General features: G+C 43.6%; 2 protein-coding genes across 2 annotated transcripts in view; one reads left to right on the top strand and one right to left on the bottom strand.

The window, feature by feature from the left end:
- ATP10D (ATPase phospholipid transporting 10D (putative)) overlaps positions 1–9,744 on the top strand; it is a 76,298-nt gene extending 66,554 nt beyond the window's left edge. Inside the window, exons 22-23 of the mRNA XM_008140370.3 lie at positions 5,238–5,425; positions 8,134–9,744. Coding sequence (XP_008138592.2) covers positions 5,238–5,425; positions 8,134–8,458 — 513 coding nt within the window. The 3' untranslated portion in view covers positions 8,459–9,744. The remainder of the gene's footprint in view (positions 1–5,237; positions 5,426–8,133) is intronic.
- A 3,621-nt stretch (positions 9,745–13,365) lies between these two features.
- Positions 13,366–22,269, bottom strand: part of CORIN (corin, serine peptidase) — a 192,648-nt gene continuing 183,744 nt past the window's right edge. The window contains exons 20-22 of the mRNA XM_008140283.3: positions 20,832–21,103; positions 18,133–18,266; positions 13,366–13,548 (exon numbers count right to left, since the gene is read on the bottom strand). Of these exons, the coding sequence (XP_008138505.3) occupies positions 13,366–13,548; positions 18,133–18,266; positions 20,832–21,103 (589 nt within the window). The remainder of the gene's footprint in view (positions 13,549–18,132; positions 18,267–20,831; positions 21,104–22,269) is intronic.

Here is a 22,269-nt window from a genome sequence, read left to right as displayed (position 1 = left end):
ACCAAGCTGATGCCTTGCAACCCAAATAGAAAGAGGTGTTATGCTGTGATTCTGGTATACTGACTCTAGTTAGTAAGTGATGATTTTATGCTTTTCTCATAATACAAAATAAATATATTTTTCTCCCTCAGAATTTCTACCATTTGCTTCAATCTGGGTCTTTTTTAAACTTAGTTGCTGAGTTAATGGTAAAATTAAGTCTTTTCATCAAAATGGTTGCAAGGTGGCTCTCTGCAGCAAAACCTAAGTGTGGGATTCAGACAAGGGGAGCTTTATTGCAAACCTTCCCTTGCAGATAAAGCACATCCACCCACCTCAGGAGCATAAACTACCTCTGTGATTAATATGCTGCTCACTCATCTCCATTGGCATCGTCTCTGCTGTAGTCAAACTCACTGTCATCTCGTCCTGGACTATTGTACAGCCTCCTTAATCTTCCCACCTCTGCCTTGACCTCTCTAACCCTTCTCTATAAAACAACCAGAATCATCCGTGGAGACATAAATCCTACCTTTTTGCTCTCCTTTGGTGGAAATCCTTCAGCATCTTCCCAATGTACTTGTAATCTATACTAATAAAAGGGTAGTATGCTAATTAGACCAGACATCTTCCGGACAAAGCCACGGGGGCAATCAAGCTGGCAGGGGAGGGCAGATAGGGGTGATGAGGCTGGCAGGGGAGGGCAGTTAGGGGCAATGAGGCCGGCAGAGGAGGGCAGTTGGGGCTATGAGGCCAGCAGGGGAGGGCAGTTAGGGGCGATGAGGCCAGCAAAGGAGGGCAGTTAGGGACCATCAGGCTGGCAGGGGAGGGCAGTTAGGGACAATCCAGCCAGCGGGGGAGAGCAGTTAGGGGCGATCCAGCCAGCAGGGGAGGGCAGTTAGGGGCCACCAGGTTAGCAGGAGAGGGCAGTTAGGGGCCATCAGGCCAGCAGGGGAGCAGTTAGGGGGCGATTAAGCCAGCAGGCAGAGGTGGTTAGGGGATGAGGCTGGCAGGCAGAGGTGGTTAGGGGCTATCAGGCAGGCAGGCAGGCAAGCAGTTATGGTCCCAGATTGTAAGAGGGCTGTCCAACTGCTGGTTTAGGCCTGATCCCTGCAGTTGGACATCCCTCAAGGGGTCCCGGGTTGGAGAGGGTGCAGGCCTGGCTGAGGGACCGCCCCCTCTCCTCCATGCATGAATTTCGTGCACCGGGCCTCTAGTAAAATATAAAAGTCCTAAGGTGGCCTGTGAGACTTCATGCAGTGACGCCTCTACTTCTCTCTCCAACCTCATTTCCACTTATTTGTGGGCTGGACCCACACGGTCTCTCTCTCTCAGTTTCTCAGATACATTGAGCTCGTTACCACATCAGAGCCTCAGCATTTACCACATCTTCTGATGGGCGTAGTCCTTGTTCCCCTTGGATCCCTGTTCTTCACCCAGCTCCTATGTCATTTGAGGTCTCAGCAAAAACGCTACTCTGCCAAGAGCCTCTCCCTAGCCATCCAGTTTTCTCATATCATCCTCTTGTTTTATTCATAGTTCTAATAATAACTTATAATTATTCACTTAATTATGTGATTACCTGATTGATGTTTCTCTTCTGCATTACATTATCATCTCTTTGAGGGCCCTGTTCATGTTTATTTTTTTCACCACTGTATTCCATTATTTTTTTAAAAAATATATTTTATTGATTTTTTACAGAGAGGAAGGGAGAGGGAAAGAGAGTCAGAAACATCAATGAGGGAGAAACATTGATCAGCTGCCTCCTGCACACCTCCAACTGGGGATGTGCCCGCAACCAAGGTACATGCCTTTGACCGGAATAGAACCTGGGACCTTTCAGTCTGCAGGCCGACGCTCTATCCACTGAGCCAAACCGGTTAGGGCTGTATTCCATTATTTTCTATGCAAGACTGGCACACAGTATCTGCAAAAATATTTGAATGGGTAAATGAATGATTATATGATTAACCAGTGTTTGGGGTCTGTTTACCATCCTGATAGTGATGTATTTCAAACAGGAAGTAGCTGAGTGAGGTTATAGTTTAAAATGTCACATGAGCTATTATTAGAAGTGTATATCATGATTTCTAAAGTGGGCTGAGCATTTTTGGAATCCCTCACTTTGCTTATAACCTACTTATAAGCCTCAAGTATAGTAAAAGGTTAATTAATACCAGTGAGGAGAATAAAGGGAATTCTAGAGCTAAAATATTTGACATTGTTTTATCTGTTTAAGTTCATCATTAAGCAATTATGTAGGTACTTTTGGTTACTGCCTAGGGAAGTGTCATAAATTCTGACATTTATGAATGTCCTGAAGGATCTAACACAAAAAGTGAGTTCACTGGTAATGAGCAACGGCAATCTGCTCTGGCTAACCTGAGCAAATAGAAACGTTATTAAAAGTATCTGGAAGAGCCCTGGTAAAACAAAACAAAACAAAAACATCCCGAGGAACCAGCGTGGTTCCGGAGATCCGGGAACAGAAACTAGTGGGCAGGCTTGTCGGGATGGTTCTCTGCTCTGAATTGACCCCAGTCCTTTCTTTCTGCTCTTGCCTCACTGTGCTCCAAGTTTATTCCGTGGTGACAGAATTATATTCCCTTGGCTCCAGTCACAGGCTTTGGCCAGAGGAGGAATGTGTTGCCAAGACTGTGATAACGCCCGTGTCCTCATAAGAGGAAGAGACGTGAAAGCTAAGTGCCAAGACAAACAGTAGCTGCTCTATAAAGGATGCATCATTAAAGACTTGTCTCCATGCCAGGAAGAAACGATTTTTTAATGATTGTTTCTCCCTGGCGTGAGAATCAAATTGTTTCTTATGCTCAGGGCCTTTTCAATGAGTCAGCCCTTCTGAGACTAGGAATCGCTTTCCCTTCCCCTCTTGCTCACCATCTCATTATCACCTCCCACCTCCCTGTTGGTTTTTACCCAATTTCCCTTGACCTTAACTTTCTTGTATCAATTTATTTTCATGTGTCAGCTCCATCAAGGCACTGTCTCACTTGCCAAAGCCCATGTTAACTTTCGGGCAGTAGGCTCAATGAAAAGGAAGGCCATTTGAGAAAGAAAGAAGACATCGTTGTTTTAGAGGCATGAAGATCTTAGGGGTTTAGCCTATATTTTCTAAGCAGTTTGTACATTTTACCCCCAAAAAAGCAACCTTTGTGACTTTTGAAGATATTGACCATGGGGAAATGCTTGGCAAGATTAAGCATGAAGGAGAAAATGGGCTCTTGTTTGGAAAGTATAACGGTGGGAAAATAAAAAAGATGAACAAAGGCAGTGCTTTCCCCAAAAGCATTCAGAACCAAGGTATACACTGTGATAAATCAGGACTGTATGTGCACTGCACTGAACAACACTGGATGCTACATAATGCGAAGGTGTTTTTCTCATCATACTTCAGATCATGTCAAAGAAGAAGTCTGTCAAAGAGGGGCTATTCTGTTTTATCACAACAATTCTCGCTAATTTCCTATTGTAACAGAAACATCGATCAGACCATCAAACCTCAGAGGGAAGGTAGGGGAGGGTGGGGGTAAGGGGGAGAGATCAACCAAAGGACTTGTATGCATGCATATAAGCCTAACCAATGGACACAGACACGAGGGGGGTGAGGGCATGAGTGGGGAAGGTGGGGGGGAGGTAATGGGGGGAATAAGGACACATATGTAACACCTTAATCCAGTGGTTCTCAACCTTTCTAATGCCGCGACCCTTTAATACAGTTCCTCATGTTGTGGTGACCCCCAGCCATAAAATTATTTTTGTTGCTACTTCATAACTGTAATTTTGCTACTGTTATGAATTGTAATGTAAATATCTGTGTTTTCTGATCGTCTTTGGTGACCCTGCTAGTGGTTCGCGACCCACGGGTTGAGAACCGCTGCTGTAGAGCCTAAGACGATTGGAAAACACAGATATTTACATTACGATTCATAACAGTAGCAAAATTACAGTTATGAAGTAGCAACAAAAATAATTTTATGGCTGGGGGTCACCACAACATGAGGAACTGTATTAAAGGGTCGCGGCATTAAAAAGGTTGAGAACCACTGCTAAAGAAGTTTAAAACAAACAAACAAACAAACAAACAAAAACAAACAGACCAGTCTCCAGACTTAGCACTATTAATACAGGAAATGCTAATGTTATATTTAAGGTAGTAATCTGCTTATTTTTTACTAAATAAAGTTAATTAAATAGTGAGCCATTTTAGAGAAAAGTATTTTTAAAAATAACATTGCAGGCTATACATGAATATGAAGGTGGCTAGGTTATGCTGTGATCCACAGAGATTTATTTCTTGCATACTAGTATGTAAAGTTAACTCAGGTTCTAGGCAGCTCTAGAGCAATCTTCCAGAGGGGTGGCTCTAAGACCCGGCTGAGTCTTGGGGCTCTACCACCTGGAACTGTCCCCAAGGGGAACTTCTTGGTCAACATGGAAGGAAAGGAAACAGCATAGAAAATTGTGCACCAGCTCTTCCCTGCTTCTGACCTCAAAGTTGTCCCTTCCATTCACATTTCAATGGTCAAAGCAAGACAGGTGGCCAGGCTTACTTTTGAGGGGATGGGAGAAGTACAATCCTTCTGAATGCTTATTTGGGGAAAAGAATGAGAATGTTGGTGAGCAACAGTAATGACTACCACAATGTGAATGGATAAAGTTTGAGGCTCACTGGATTAAAATATTACCTTAATGAAGAAACAGACTAACGAGTGAGACTATATGAAAAAAAATTAATGAGAAAATCCAAACACCTCATGGTTCGTGGATAATACAGAATAAACTAGTGCCCAGCTGGTGTAGTTCAGTGACCGAGCGTCGACCTATGGACCAGGAGGTCACAGTTCGATTCCTAGTCAGGGCACATGCCCCGGTTGTGGGCTCGATTCCCAGTGTGGGGCATGCAGGAGGCAGCTGATCAATGATTCTCTTTCATCATTGATGTTTCTGTCTCTCCCTTCCCTTCCTCTCTGAAATCAATAATAATGTATTTTAAAAAAATAACCAAAATAAACTAGTCATCAGAATTACCTTTTGGCACTTGACTTAGCTTTTCCCAGTTTAAATAGGGATACGAGCTGTTCATGAAAGATGCTCTTATCTTAACACTTTGATATTTTTGTGTTTTGTTTGTTGAGGTGTCACCCCATTCACCTACTGCCTAGACATGTTGTCTCTACAGCGCAGCTGCAAAGCCCTGTGCGCCAGCGTTCACTTCCCCTGTGCTTCTTGTCTTGCAGACGTGGATCCACATGCTGGTCATCGCTGGTAGCATCTTGTCTTACTTCTTCTTCGCCTTGGCTTTTGGAGCCCTGTGTGTCACTTGCAACCCACCCTCCAACCCCTACTGGATTATGCAGGAGCACCTGCTGGACCCAGTCTTCTACTTCGTCTGTGTCCTCACGGTCTGCGTCGCTCTTCTCCCCAGGTATGGGATTTGTTTTACCACCACGAGCATACGTGAAATCAGAGCCCTAGATGCTCCACACAACTGCTGAGGATGCATGATAGACTACCCAGCTAGCAGTGAGGAAGTCAGTCTGTCTACTAGTTAAAATACTGTTTTTAACTGTTTTACCAGAGAACAAAAGTGTCGTATGCAAAGGGAAGGTTTGTTTCTCATGGGAAACTAATCTGGTCGACAGTCCAGCCCACAGGATAGGGCATCTTTGCTGGTTATTCGAGGACTTAGATCCTTTCCTCTATCTTTTTCTTCTGCCATCTTCTACTCCTCATAAACACTTAAAACCACACAACTTTTCTTCCTTATTTGACTTCAGTTATCCTTCCCATTTTAGGTTAACTGATTTCTGATATGGCATGGGATGAAAATGGCTAAGAATATCCATGGGTTTTTAATCTATGGATTCTTTTAAGTCTGTTAGAGCTCTTCTTCTTTACAGTTTTATAAAATCTGTTTAGCTGAAAACACGATAGAAATAGTTGTTTTATATTTTTAAACATGGTATGAGAGTCAAAATGGTGATTTCATATTATTCTCTAACAGGGTTGACAAACTGTGACTCACAGATCAAATCTGGCCTGCTGCCTGATTTTGTAAATAAAGTATTATTGGAACATGGCCACGCTCATTAATTACAGTCTGTGGCTGCTTTTGCTCTACAGCAGAGTTGAATCGTTGCAGCAAAGACTAACTGGCTTCCAAAGCCTGCAATCTTGCTGCCTAGCCCATTGGAAGAAGTTTGCCCACCCTGATCTGTAGCACCATCATCAAGCACAACGGCCACAAACCTGATTTGCTAATGGACGTCCCTTCTAGAAATGCACCAGGAAAGCCCACCTGAGTCATTCTGTGGTGGTCACAGTTGCATACTTAACCATTTCTCTTAAAGGGAAGTGCTTCTGTAGTGTTCCCTGGTATTCCCAGCTCTAAGATTTAAAATCCTGGCAAGATGAACTTGTAGAATTTATGAAGAAACAATTACTTTAAAGTTACAGCCTTCAAAAATTCCTTGGAGAGTATTACCATTAAAATTCTAATATTGCTGTGGTAGCCTGAAAAAATGGCCCCCTAAAAAGATATCCATGTCCTAATCCTTAGAACCTGTAAGTGCTACCTTATGTAGCAAAAATGGTCTTCGCAGATGTGGTTATGTTAAGGGTGTTGAGACAGGGAGAACATCCGGTATTACCCGCCTGGGCCCTAAATGTTTCAGCAAGTGTCCTTGTAAGAGAGAGGCAGAAGGAGATCCGACCAGACAAAAGAGGAGGAGGCACCGTGACCAGGGAGCCAGAGTTTCCTTCGCCATAAACCAAGGCACGCTGACAGCCCCTGGGAGCCGGAAGAAGCAAGGAGTGGGTTCTCCAGAGGGAGCCTGGGCCTTCTGCAACATTCATTTTGGCCCAGTGAAAGTGTTTTCAGAATCTCTGACCTTCAGAACTACGAGAGAATAAATTGTTGTTCTCAGGCGCTAAGTTTGTGGTAACTTGTTACAGCAGCCGCAGGAAACATGTAAGTTTTGCTGCCGGGCCGATGGGTGCTGCTATAACAAATATTCAAAAATGTGCACGTGGCTTTGAAATTGGGTAGTGGGCAGAGACTGGAAGAATTTTGAGGCACGTCATAGGAAACACTGGACTCCCTAAACAGACTATAGATAGAATATGGACATCAATGCTTGCTGGTGAGGACTCAGAAGAAAGTGAGAAAGCGTAGAAAATACAGATATTATCATGAACAGGACATTGCTAGAAATGTGAAAGTTAAAGGCACTGCATAATATGGTAGCAGAAAATGTAGCCGAAAGACATTACTGTTATGTGGAAAGCAGACTTTGTAAATTTTGAACTGGAATATTTAGCTGAGGAGATTTCCAAGCAAAGTGTTGAAGGTCTGGCCTGGTTTCTTCATGTTGCTTATGATAAATTGTGAGAGAGAAGAGATGAAGGAAGAACTGTTGAAGTTAAAAGGAACCAGATTTAGGAAATCCTCAGCCTACCCAGATTTCAGAAGTTGCCAAAAGCAGGAGATTGATAGTTTGGAGTATGCTCTAGAGAGGCCAAGAGCATGGCTGGACCACCTTTTACTAGAGATTAGGAGTCTGACTCATGGATCCCTCTACCATCTCTGCAGCCTTCAAGAGAGGAGATGGGATGATGCAGGAAAGATCTGTGAAGACCCTCTTATCTAATGGCATACATCCCCATGACACACACTGGTGGCCCACAAGGTTTTTGAGGATGCTATAACAGCGTAAATACTGCCAGCTTCAGGACGGGTTGGTGGTCATTTGTTACCGTAGCCATAAGACATTCATAGCTAACATTTTGAACACTTGCTATGTGCCAACACTCTGCCCGCTTTACATGTACTTTCTTATTTAACCTAACGTTACACCTGTGATGCAGCACTATGGGTATTGCTACTATTATACATTTTTGTTTATTTGTTTAACAAGCACTCATAAGGTACTCACTACTTCTTAAATGCTTTACAAATATTAATTTATTTAATATTGTTTATCATTTTTATTTTATATTTTGCTTATCCTCCCCCTTTACCTCAAGGGGGCCCCCAGACCACCCTTTTGCCAGCTCTGATTGGTGAGTATTTTTTTGTGTGTCCTAGGATGCATTTGAGGTGAAGCTAATTCGGTGATGCTTTTTGTAACCTAGGTTTATCTACCGAGTTCTTCAGGGATCCCTGTTTCCGTCTCCACTCCTGAGGGCTAAGCACTTGGACAGACTGACTCCAGAGGAGAGGACTGAAGCCCTCAAGAAGTGGAGAGGGGCTGGGAAGATGGGTCAAGTGATGTCTAAGTGTGCTGACGACTCAGCTGCCAAGTCAGAGAGAGGAGCCATGAGCGGCCCTTCTGTTGTCTTTGCCATGATGTCAGCAACTTCTTGTGCTGTTGAGCAAGGAAATGTACATGAAACTGCCTTGGACTCAGACTGTTGTGAAACTAAGACCTCATGGGTGGCTGGACCCTCAAACGGTTAAAAAGGCAGGATACCCTCTTTGGAGCTGCAAGTATTCCTTCGAGTTTGGAAGAGGACTTAGAAGAGGCACCTCTACCAAGCAGGAGTGACTTGGATTTTCCTTAAGGGTCATGAATATGTTACTGGTTTGAAAGAGCCAGCGTGATGACGTGATGACCTTGATGGTATGTTCATAGATGCATTCGTAAGAAAGGATAGAGTTTGACCTAGACAGAGTTTAAGGAATTAAAGTATTTAATTCAGAATCAAATGTTTTTTTATGAAACATTTTGGATTTTATGAGAGCATTTTAATTGTCTTAGACATATAAGTGTTTTCACTTATTTGAGATATATTTATTTTACTGTGAGACCTCAGATTCAAGAGAAATGCTTTAACTGAGCAGACTCCAATCTGATTTGATTTTTTTAAGAAAAAAAAAATGTAGTTTGATTAGTTGGAATTCAGAGAGTTCCACTTTTTTTTAAAAAAAGTTATAAACGGCTAATTTCCAGAGGAAAAAAGTTACAAGAGCCCTTTAAACAACAATGTACCTAAAATAGAATAATAAAATATAGTTAGTTATTAATAGCTTTTTATTTCCTATGAGATGTTTTTGGTCTTCTGACTGAAGATGCTAGGCATACCTCTCTGTTCATTTCAGTGTTCTCCTGCGGTGGGGCCTTCATTGGGAAGGGGCAAGAGGGAGGCTAGGCCTCCATCAGGTAATGGGCCAATCTGTGTGCAGATGTTAATTGGGGAACAAAAGCCATGGGTAAGACACAGAATCAGCTGAGCCTGTGGGCCATTTAGCACTATCCTGTTGTATCCTAAAACTGACAGTAGCCTGATCAAGATGAGACAATCAATTTCAAACAATCATCAAGAGACCATTTGAGGGTTCATAGTCCTTGCAATGCCATACAACTTTTTGGGGTTGTAAACTCTAAAAATGAGCTAGGAATTGAGACCAGGACAGGTGGTTCTCAGAAGGATTCCATGAGGTTCTTAGAAAAATTGTATTTTAATACATTTTAGGGCAAATACCTATAGCAGGTTAACTGCTGTTGCAAATCATGTATGCTGTCTTTTGTTGGAACAAGAAACTAGTTTATACCAAATAAGGTCAGTTATAAGATCATGTATTCTTGTTGAGTTCTTTTAAAATTCTACATCGGTTCATCTGAAAATTGTCAGCCACCAATCACCCAGAATTCCCTTCATGAAATCTCCGTGCTAATGTTTTGTTTCTATATCAAAGTTGTCTTAATGACTATTAAACTATTATTCTCAGGACTTTATCTTCTACCTGCTGCCTCCTGTCCTGGTCTGATTTTTGTAGCCTTCTGATATTATTGTAAACTAAAGGCCCGGTGCACAAATTTTTGTGCACGGTGGGGAGGGGGGGGTTTCCCCTCAGCCCAGCCTGCACCCTCTCCAATCCAGGACCCTTGGGGAATGTCTGACTGCCAGTTTAGGCCCAGTTTGGGCGGGGGGGGGGCAGTCAGACATTCCTCTCACAATCTGGAACCATGGCTCCTAACTGCTCACCTTCCTGCCTGCTTTATTACCCCTAACTGTCCCCACTGCTGGCCTGCCCCCCCCCCCTGCACCAGCCTGGTCGCCCCTTAGTACACCCCCTGCTGCCGTGGTCACCCCCAACTGCCCCCCCGTGGTCCTGGTTGCCCCAAGCAGCCTGCTGTTCAGTCATTTGTTCGTCCCTCACTAACCCCCCTGCCAGCCTGGTTGCCCCATGCAGCCTGCTGCTCAGTCGTTTGGTCACCCCTCACTAACCCCCCTGCTGGCCTGGTCACCCCATGTAGCCTGCTGCTCAGTCGTTTGGTTGCCCCTCACTAACCCCCCTGCCGGCCTGGTCGCCCCATGTAGCCAGCTGCTCAGTCATTTGGTCACCCCTCACTAACCTCCCTGCCAGCCTGGTCGCACCATGTAGCCTGCTGCTCGGTCGTTTGGTCGCCCTTCACTAACCCCCCTGCCAGCCTGGTCGCCCCACGCAGACTGTTCGGTCGTCCATACAGTTGTTTCAGATGCGATGGTCACTTAGCCTTTTATATATAAGTAGTCTTTTATATAGACCAATTTCCAGAACTTTCAAAATTCCACATAGCTAATGGAAGTTGCTTTCTGCTTCCTTATAGATTTTTATTTTAAATAAACTGTTTAATAAATAATGTGATACAAAACTGTCATTACTCCTGTGGATACTCACTGAGTTCAACTGTAATTGGTGCCAAAACTTAGAAGGAAAATCCCTAAATATATCTTTTACCAGAATATTGTGTTGACTTTTTCTGATATGGAAAAATCTATGATGTTATATCACCTGTTATCCTCATAGTAGCTGGCATTCATTCCCTGAGATAAATCTTCTGATAAATAAAAAATTAGAAATATTTTTACTAATAAATAAAGTTTTAGAATCTAATGATAAAGGAATGAACCAAAAAGACTAAGAAAAACTGTCAAGTATTTGTACATATGAGTAAATGAAACTCTTGAGTATTCATGTTATGGGGCCATAAGTCCTTGATTCCAAAATCCCAAGAACACTGAAAACTGAATTTTTTTTTATAAGTTAGTTACAAACTGGATGCCCTGAACAGAGGTGAAGCTATCATGTACTTAATATAACTTTTATATATTTGCTACATAAAATTGTATTTTATTTCTGGATGTTAAAGTGTATTTTTAAATTTTTGAAAAATTCTGGGTTCTTAAATACATCTGCATCCCAAGTGCAAAGGAACTGGGATCTGTTCTAAGCCTTTAAATGGTCTCATTTACAAGTAAAAAACTCTTACATAGGTTACCCAAGCTGATGTGAACGGTTGCATTTTGGTATCAAACCTATTTCACCAAATTTTGAGAAATTAATATAATTGCTCCTAGTAGCCAAAGAAAAGTGCCTAATAGTATATATTTGGGGATGCAATTTTATTCCAAAAGATTTATGAATAGTATATATTTGGGGATGCAATTTTATTCCAAAAGATTTATGAAAGAATTGGATCCATTTCTGAAAATGTACTCTAGACATTAAAAATCCTTACACTCTTAGTTTTTGTTGGATGCTCAACAGGTAATTTGAGAGTATTAGCAACCTCTAATTCCAGACTAATCAAGGCATTATCTGTCATCAAAAGTAAAAGAGCATGTTCTTGTGAAAGTCCGAAATAAGACAGGTATTTTGATTGGTGAGAAATTGGGTGCCAACTATTATATTGGGAAAGACAGTTTTCTGGGACATGCTATCCATATACATAGAAAAAGAGATTATACCATTTTATTTGTATTAATGGTTATTTAAAATAAGTACAATATGTACATTTCACTGAACATCAGTTGAGCAAGGCTAAAAGTTGTTACATTAAGTATGTACCTACAACTATAACATAACAAAACCGACCCATATTCTTCAACTTTCATACAGTTGTGACCAAAATTCAATTGCTGGATTTCACATTCTCAATACGTTTATACAAACTACAGAACAAGCGATGAATAGCATGGAAAGTGTCAAGACAACTTTTTGGATTTCAAATATGTGTGCACATACAAAAGAGTACAAAAATACATGTATAAAACTGCAGGTAGTCTCTATGTGGAATGCTGAGGCAGTCCAGGTTGCTGGTGGAGCTTAGTAGGGAATCCTACTTGTTCCAAAGGCATTTGGATGTTGCAAAAATGGGTGCCTGACTAATTAAATTAGGTGCAAGTGATGACTTGTGTTCTGAAGCTTTTTAGTGTGGAAAAAATAACTTAACCACTAATCACTAAAGATATTGATGTGGGTAAAGTGGCCCAGTGCTTAAAAGCATCTTTAAATTTTTGCTTTAATTATCGATGGGAAGAATTAGCAACACCAGAAATTAAACATCTCTCAGGGAAAATTACAAAATGTTACGCAAAGCTTTCCTGTGCTTTGAGATACATTTCTGTACTTCATTGGTATGGACAAACTGGAAAATATTTCATTGGGGTAGGGTGCAATTTAATTTTTTTAAAATTGCATCTCTGCAGTCTAAAGCAAGTTCTCCTTTGGCAAAGCAGAATCTCAAATTCCATTGTCACATGGGGGGAACCAAATAAAAATATTGTCCATGGATATTTTCCTAGTGTTTGAAATCCCAGTCAGCCAACTGACAGACACTGAACAAACCCCAGCTATAGGGGAAAGATGAGACAGTCAATTGTAATGTGGAGACTTTTCTACCACTTTACAACCCTGGTTTAAATTCAGAACGCACAACCCTACCATGCCGGTGTTCATAGTGATGTCTAAAGAGCTCTGTGCTCAGTGTGTCTTACTGCTGCAGCGACCTACAGGGATGCTACTTGTCTTTTGCCTCCGCCTTTCATCAGTGCTCAACGTTTTAAAGACTTTAGAAGAGTCCTAGTAAATAACTTAAAGCATGTAAATTATCTTGGCTTTTAATACATCAAAAGCAAGTCACCAAGGTTAATATGAAAGTTGCCACTATGCTATTATACGTGAGAAACAAAAGCTGGCAAAGATTGGTCAGCCTGCATCTCCGTGTCCTTTTTTGTGACTGGATAAGAGGGAACTTTATAACTGTTGCCCTAGTGCCTGCATTACCCTCACTCTCCAGGGTCGACAATTTCGCACTAGTGGTCAAGGTCAGGCTGACAAAAACAACAAAATAAGCTTTGCTTCTTTTTAAAAAAAAAAAAAGACTTTCATCGAACTTGAAATAAGAAAAATAAAGCTGAAAAATAAAGCTGAATAACATTAGCCTGAAACAAGCACGGACGTGTGCAGTGCACTGCCCAGCATCCCTGTCCATGTGTCCAGGGAGTGCTTGTCTGTACAGCCGTCTGCAGAAAGTGCTCCACAGCCAAGACCCCGTTTTCTCTGAGTGTCGCTGGCAACGTCTCTGGCCGTCTTTGGAATCAGTTTAGGAGGAAGGTGTGAATGTATATTTGTCTCTCAATCCATTCGGTGAAGTAGGACACATTGCTATAAACTCCAGGCCCCAGGACTTTGGAAAAGCAGACGGAGCCCCATGAAGTCAGGCCAAACAATGTCCACTGTCCTCCAGGCTGCTCACAAACAAGAGGCCCGCCGCTGTCCCCCTGTAATGAGGAGCAGGGAAGGGAACATTAGTCACTGGTATTTCAGAGCCCTAAGGGTGTCCGTGTTATCCTGAGGGTACACTAAAGCCAAATCCAGCTTAACCAACCTTTTGGAAAATTCCCACAAAGCTTTTACTGTCAACCTGTGGAGGGACATGCTCCATAAATGGAACTTCCAAATGGACATTTTAAAGTCTAAAAGGAGAGGGGTGGCTTGGGAAAAGACTCTTTTTTTTTCTGTGAAATCAGAAGACATTTTTAGTCATTTCCCGTACTTATCAAAATATGTCATATTTCTTAAATTTATTGTATCAGAATCAATTCTCTCATAATCACACTCTTTAACTTTGATCCATTTTATAAATGTAGAAAGTACCCAACATGGAACATTCAAATTTACCACGTTCAAGATTCTGACTATGTGAATGAATGCATTAAGTAAAATATACTCAGGGACCACATACTGCATTTCTTAATAGTTCTTGGGACCTTGTCAATTAGCATACTTGAATGGAAAATACCACACAAGAATTATTTACCATAAGGTATTTCATTTCTTTATATTTCATATGCATAGAGATTTTCATCCTTGATATTTAAGTTTAGGTGTTGCATTTGAGTTTTATTCGGTTCTTTTGCCACATATAATTAATCTTAAAACACAATGACTTTATAAAGTTAATATTTGCTACCTCTGAAAGATCAGAGTAGGTTAGAGGGTGTATTCTGCAGTGCCTCAAAAGAAAGGATTGATACCTTAGAAAATAAGGAAGCTAATTTGGTGGAAATTTACAAATACTCCTGGCAATGTAATAGTTTCAAACTTCGAAGTATAACTATGTTCATTCCCACTTGGCAACATTGAAGAACAATGGTAATCATGTTTACTGATACTTTTCTGAACACTTGTCCTTATTACCTCATTTAATCCTCACACAATCCTTATGAGTTGATAATAATAATGTGATAGAATAATTATTATTAAATTTATTTTAGAGGTAATAAAAATGAAGCCCAACAGGTGTAGAACTTTTTATTGGCAGGGCTGTCATTTAAACTCGGGCAGCCTAGCACCATGATTCCAATCCTATAACTAGGCTAACTTGCTCCTTAGAAATGTCAGTGAATAGGACTGCTGTTAAAGCAAAACTGAATTTCTGATTGTGCTGTGTGCTTTTGGGGAGGTGGTGATCTTGACATTCATAAATTCCCAATGCCATAAACCTAAGTAATGAGCGTAGACCTTGCAAGGGTGTGAATAACTTGTTCTGCCTAAAAAGCCCAATTGGAAAAATGTAAGCAAAATTTACTGGAAACATTAGACATACTCCACAATTTTTTCATCTCCCCTTATGTAGGAGAAATGCTAAGATGCTGACTTATTTAGGTTGAGCTATTCACTATGCCAGAGAGTGATTAAAATGGAGCATGTTTACAGGTTTGCTCTACACTTCCAGATCAGACATTTAACCCGATAATTATATAGCATCTGCTCTTTGCAAGGTTCCGTGCTGAGGCCCACATAGAGAAAGGCGCTGTTTTTGTCACTGAGGGGCCAAAAGTCCGCTTTGCTAACCAGAATACCTTTACACAAAAGCCAAGTCTAAGGACTAAGGCACCCTCACAGGAATGAGCAATTACTTCCAGGTGGGGAAGAACAGAAAAAGTGCCTTCCTAACACGTGGGTTTGAGGTGGGTTAGCGAGGTAAGGGGCATTTCTGAGGCAGAGAGCAAGAGGCGCAGAAGCAGCCATTCGAGACGACAGGGAGCATACAGCTGAGGCACAGTTTGTCTGGTCTTTCTGGCCCTCTTTTCCTCTTAGTAATACTGGGCTTTGGGCCCAACTTAACGTTTGGCTTCAGGATTGATCCCGACGATTTCTAGACCTTAACAGAGGGACCCACAGCTTCCAAAGGGCCCCGTGGATAAATCGGAAAGATAATGAGAGGTTCTGGTGAAGAATCTTGCTCCAGACCTAGTCAAAGTAGCTTCCGTTTGTTTTGTGGTTTGTTTTATGTTCTACCTGGAGCTGTGTCAGAGAATCGCCGGTATGCGTTTAAGATCCCCGCAGTGCCGAATTCCCACAGCTGAAGAAGTTGGCGTGACTAGGTTCACGTTAGACACCAGATATGAAATGCCTGTGCCTGTGGCTGTGCACAGCCTTCAGTTCTCCTTCAAGAATCACCTTCTTGATATATTTTTGTTGATAACACAGGTAAAACATGTCAAATAATATTAATAGTTTTAAGGTATTGATCTTCTAGCCCTTCAAACCAGGTAGTTTATATTTCTTTTTTAAGTTCATGATCGTTTTATTTATTTTTTAATTGGATTTGGTTGAGTTTTTTACTCTTTATTGTTGAAAGTATTACAGATATCTCCCTTTTTTCCCCATTGACCCCTTCTAGTCCACACCTGCTCCTAATCTCTTCCCACCTACCCCCACTTTCCCTTTGAGATTTGATTTCTATTCAGCTATTACACATGGACTATATAGAAGTCCAGATCACTTGATTGTATTCTCTCTTTTGTTCCTAATAAATGCAAATGTATTTCTACCTAAAAAAAAAAGAATCACCTTCTTGCCCCTCCTTTGGAAAAATGTATTCATAGTCATCATTGCGACTAGGATAGTGTAGTGGCCCAACACCTGGGCCCTGGAGCCAGGCTGCCTGGGTTCATATCCTTACTCTACCACCTTTTGTGCTGGGTGATATTGGGTAAATTACTTAACCTCTCTGGTCCCTTCTTTTCTCGATCTGTAAACTAGGAAAAACAATGATACAATCACAATAGGTGATTGTGAGGATTAAGTGAGTTGTTATCAAGCATTTGGAAGAGATCCTGCAACACAATAAACACCAAGTGATAAATGTTAATATTCATAGTTACTCTTCATTGAGTGTATATGCCAGACATCCCACACAGATATGTGAGAGATAGGGGCTTTCACATACACCAAACACTGTGCAAATTAGACTCAGTCCCATTCCACTCACGAAAAGCCTGTCTAGAGAAGTTAGATATTTTCTCCAGGTCACATTATTCTTACCAGCAGAGATGGGGTCCAACCCAGATCTTTCAGGCTGCAAATGCTGTGTCCCAAGCCCTATACCATTCTGCCTCCCAAACACTACTACTTAAATTTTTATTATTTATATTTTTAAAATATAAATAACTAGAGGCCCGTTGCATGAAGAGTTGTGCAAGAATAGGCCTTCCTTCCCCTGGCTTCACTCCCGGCCGCCCAGGAACCTGCAAGTCTTCACTCCTGGCCTGAGTGCCGCTCCTGCAGCTCCCTCCACCCCTGCCCTCCCCCTCATAGCAGGTGTTCTGCCCTGTCCCACCGCTCCATGCCTGCATATACAAATTAACCTGCCATCTTTGTTTGGTTAATTTGCATACTCACTCCTGATTGGCTGGTGGTTGTTGCAGAGGTATGGTCATTTTGCATATTTCTCTTTTATTAGTTAGATATTTATGTATTGTTTAAGAGTCCCAGAAATCAAACCTGGGACTCTTGCTTGGAAGGCAGGCTTCCTCTACCACTGACCACCTCAGCTGGCTGTGTGTGGCCAAGGGGCTTCAGGGACGGTGGCCTCTGTGAAACGCTAAGGGAGCCAGCTGTCTGCCTCCCTCTTTCCCCTGGCAACTGTCTAAGGAATCCCCACTGGGCCATCCCCAGTCCCCAGGTTTGCCCACTCTGAAACAGGACCAGCAGAAGTGTCATTTTATTAGGCTAGGTCAGCAGTAACATCATTGTGGAATTTCTTCTTTCAATTCTAAAATGGGGGCGGGGCAACTGGACCTACTTGAAAGCCGTGAAATAGCAAAGGTGCTTCACAGCCTTGACGGAGAATAACTGCTGTCCCCGCTCTGTCATAAGCTTCTTTGAGCACTTGCCCTTCTTTTCCTTCCATGGGAGCCAGTCCAGTGTAATAGCCAATGAGTGTTTATCAAGTTGCAAAGAAGATGCTCCCCTGAACTGCTTCGTGAGCATGCTCTACGAACTGCTGTGACCATGAATCCCGAGTGTCTGAGGTCGCATGCAGTGACATTTGTAGACATGTTGGCAGTAAAGTGCAGGCCCAGACAATGCCGGTGTGCTCACTGCTGAGACAGAGGTGGCTCTGGCACACACCCGGGGCTGGGGTGTTGCCTGTGCTTTAATGCCTTCACCCCAATGGCAAAAAATGCCCTTGGTGTCCCCCTGCTTCTCAGGCAGCCTGTTTGGGGCCATGGTTACCACTTGCTCCTCTTAGAAACTAATTTGTCTTAGCCCCTAAAATGGTCCCATTGGATGGACCAGAACATCTGCTTTCCCTCCCGCTGCTGACGCACGTGCTGTGCCCCAGGCGGTGGAGGAGCGAGCGGAAGGCCACCTGAGTGAGCCGAGGGCCTGGAGGCCGTAAGGGGACTCGCAGGGTCCTGGATGGAGGGCATCACCGTGCGAATAAACATCTGCTGACAAGTCATTTTCCAAAAATGTCCCCGAAGGGCCTCGCGTGAATGACAATGAGTTTGTGTGGGCCCACCGGAGTTATGGCTGAACTGAACCACCTCACCAATCAGAAAACAACTTACCATGCACGAGTCCACTGTGCCGGACTCGTAGCCGGCACATATCATCCGGGTGGTGATGGTCTTCATGTCGAAGTAGGACTGACACTGCTCCAGAGAAATCACCCGGACTTCTCCCTCCTGCAGCTTGAAGGGCACTGGGTATTAAAAAAGAAAAGGGAAGGAAAAGAAAGGAAGGAAGGAGGGGAGGAAAGGAGGGAGGAAGGGAGGGAGGGAGGGAGGGAGGGAGGGAGGGAGGGAGGGAGGGAGGAAGGAAATATACAAGAGGGTAAAATGGCTCAAAATGAGGCTAACTATATATGAAATGATTACATTTTTATTCCCCCAAAGCCATATTCTTTACTTAAAATGTCATTTCAAAAACAAGGCTTGTTCGCCATCAGAATTTTCCAATTAGAAGGTTGATGGCACCCCTCTAGTCAAAGCCCTTTGTTGTATTGAGAAAAGCGAGGCACAGAGTGGTTAAGTCACTCGGCTCACGCTTTCCCCAATAAAACCAACAGCCACTGCAATGAAATGGAAAGTGATCCCCCCCCCCCCCCCCGGCTCAGCCCCAGAGAGGAGGCTGCCAGCTCTGCCGCAGGACACACCGCGCCTCCAGCCGGCAGGGCCCGCCTCTCCTCGGCTTTAAGACTGTGTCTCACCGCCAGATCGTGCGCTATGGGGGCCATTATTTGAGAAAAGAACCTTTCATCCTAGAGGACATGACAGAGAGATGTTGAAAGGGACAAAGCCATCACTTAGTGTGCGAGGGGACCGTGTGAATTCCATCTTGCTGGAAAGTTCTCAAAAAAGCACCATGGGCCCGGCCTACGTGGCTCAGTGGTTGAGTGTCGACCTATGAACCAGGAGGTCACAGTTTGATTCCTGGTCAGGGCCCATGCCCGGGGTGTGGGCTCCATCCCCATTGTGGGGTGTGCAGGAGGCAGCTGATCAATGACTCTCTCATCATTGATGTTTCTATCTCTCTCTCCCTTTCTCTCTGTAATCAATAAAAATACATATTTTTTTAAAAAAAGGACAATGGCTTCTCAAAGTATGAATCTGTGGTGGTTTCGCCATTCTACAAAATTGTACACTCTGCTCTCGTTTTAAAGATGACGGCAATGCAGTGGAAATGCACAGGGTACCTTATTGGGAGGAGGAAGCATGTTTGGAAAAAGCAGTGTGATGAGGACAGCGGGAGTTTCAGGAGCTGTCTAATAACGGTGGTAAGAACAACCGCTAACACGCATTGGGTACTCAGAGCAGGCCAGGCAAGGCACTCGCCATTCTCGGGGCCTCTTGTCTGTCAGCTGTTCAATAGTCCTATAAATCGGGCAGTTAGTTGCTATTATGTTTCCCACGTATAGTCCCGTCTTTCTCACTGAATCCACACTCTTGCTCCTCACGCTGCACTACATTTGTGGCAGGTGCGATCTATTACAGGATTGCTGTCAATTTGATGTGGATATTGTGGGAGCAATACGAGGAGAGGCCATAGAAAGTATATTCAGCTCTCATCTCTATCACAGTACTAATTGTAGCCTTTAGAAACCAAGGTGCAGGGAATGGTGACATACATGTCTGACATTGTCTTTGACGTTCTTACACATGAGCTTTCCAGACATCACTGACTTACTTCTGTCTATTGTATTTTTCTTTGCTGTCATCAATTGACCATTAGAAAGGAAACTCAAGTTAGCTCAAAACTTATCTGACAAAATTTATAAAAAAAGGCCTGGGTTGGCGGCTGCTAAGGTGGCTCACAGGACAGCAATCAGCCGGTGATATGGTGTGCCCTTGGAAAGAAAATGTCTCATGGGTTAAATTCATATGCTCAACTTTAAGAGGTCAAGCAAAACTGGGAGTCCATTTGGGGGCTGGGAGTAAGTAGGAAAAATGTTTCAATTTCTATGTTTTGTATGTTTAAATCATCTAGGGAGCCAAACTACTTTAATCAATTTAAGTAGTTAAATAGCAAACCAGTTTTCTTTGGAGAAGGACTTACTGGTTGTCTTACAAAGGTCGACAAGACCAAATCACAAGGCGGGACTGGAAATTGGGCCGAGCCCTAGACTGCAGGGCGGAACGCCTCACGGCTGGACAGGCGCAGGTGATTGGCCCGCAGAGCGTGCAAACCACCCGTGGAGGCGGGTCACAAGGATGACTGACAGGTCTCATCTGGCTTGGCAGCGCCAAAGCATTGGCACTGGCTCCCGGGAGAGAGACTCTGAGCTGGAGAAGCGTTTTGAGGTTGCCTCTGAGCTGGGCCGGTTTGAGTGCCGTTGCTAACACCTACCATTTGCGTGGGAGAGTGACGCACATGCCCAGTGTATACCATCTGTGCCTATACTTTCTTAAAAATTCATTTTTTTATGTAAGTCTTTTTAAAAAATATTTTTAAATTAATTTTTAGAGAGAGAGGAAGGAAGAGGGAGAGGGAGATAGAAGCATCAATGATGAGAATGAATCATTGATCGGCTGCCTCCTGCACGCCCCCTACTGGGGATCAAGCCTCCATCCAGGCGTGTGCCCTTGACCAGAATCGAACCAGCAAACCTCCTGGTTCCTGGGTGGACGCTCAACCGCTGAGCCACGCTGGCCAGGCTGTGCCTGTACTTTTAGAAGTGAAGTGGGGGATGATTGCCAAAGGCTCAGAAGTAACTCGGGGTCTTCCCGGGACAAGCTGAGAGGCAAAGCGCTGCGCAGACCCGGCTTACTTTTGCTGCCCATGTGGCCCCAGCCTGTGATGTAGCAGTACGTGTCGGGCTCCAAGGCCTGCTCGGCGCTGGGCAGGCAGACGGGCCGCACGTAGCTGGTCTCCTGCACCTCGGCGCTGAGCTCCACGATGCTGATGTCGTAGTCCACCACCGCGCGGCTGTAGCGCGGGTGCAGGATGATGGTCCTCACCCCGCGCACCTGCACGAAGGCCGATGGGTGGTCGAGATTGTTGATGCCAAACACCACCTTCCACACGGAGGCGTTCTCTCTCCTGCAACAGTAATTCAGGAGCAATTGGCCTCTTAACCACTCCAGAGAGAGGAAGCTCAGCTTCAGGCACCGTGTCGCTGCGCACAATAACCGGTCACTGTGGTCTGCAATTTGCCACAATCTAGTTTAGACATGAAAAGGGCACATTCGTGCTTCATGCATCTAGCCAATGTCAGAGATTTCCTCTATCTTTTCTGGAGAGCACAAACTTTTCCTTTTTTACCCTTTTTGATTTTGCTTTAGTGTCTCAAATATTTCTCCTTTTTTAGGAAAAGAATGAATTTTTATAATGAACACCTGTAATAGAATTCACCCTATTTTGTCTTACTCCAGAAATAGCATAGTTAAGTGGCAATGTGGAGGTAGTTTAAAGGTTACCAAATTTGTTCTAGGAAATATCACGCAACAGCGTCATTGCTGTTCTATAAATATTACAAATGTCTTACTTTTAATAGTGGGCTCTGCCCGTGATATTTCTAAAGCATTCCCTGTGACACACGCAGTGAAATGACGTTAGGGTGACCACAAGGAAGTGCGTGAAGGGGCTGGATGTGCATCACTAAGTCAGACCACAAGGCTGTCCATCCGGAGGGCCATCGCCTCTCAGTTCTGCTCATTGCTGTCATGTTGAAATGCCCCGTGCGACCTGACCTTCCGATGGTTCAAGGGAGACCAAAGTTCTGGATGTCAGAATGATCTTTTCCAGATCACTCAGGTCATACCTACCCCACCAAAGCAAGAGACCACAGAACCCTGCTCAGGTGCAGAGGCAGGGCACATGGACAGGGAGTTGCAAGGCCAGAAGAAACAAAGGAGTCACTATGAAGGTTGAAAAGAGAAGAGCTCCCAGTTTCAGCAAGCCCCAGGAGCTATGGATCGGCCCGTATTTTAGGCCAACTGCTTGCTATGGCCCAGACCCAGACATTTCCCCTGGGAAGGGAAGGGAGACAGAGAACACCTCCACAGGGGGCAGGACCATGGGGAGAGCGGAGTCAGATCAGTTACCAAGGGCTTTTCACAACCACACTGGCTCCCTCTCCAGGGATGCTCAACAACAGCACCCTGGGGGAAGGATGGATATAAAATGGAAAATTCCCGTTTTACTGGACATTATTACTGAAAGGAATGGATTAACCCCTCACGTCAATAAAATGAAAACAACAACAA

This window comes from Eptesicus fuscus, chromosome 2 (genome assembly GCF_027574615.1).
Source record: "Eptesicus fuscus isolate TK198812 chromosome 2, DD_ASM_mEF_20220401, whole genome shotgun sequence".
Lineage (NCBI taxonomy): Eukaryota > Metazoa > Chordata > Mammalia > Chiroptera > Vespertilionidae > Eptesicus > Eptesicus fuscus.
This window is presented reverse-complemented; position numbering and strand designations above follow the sequence as displayed.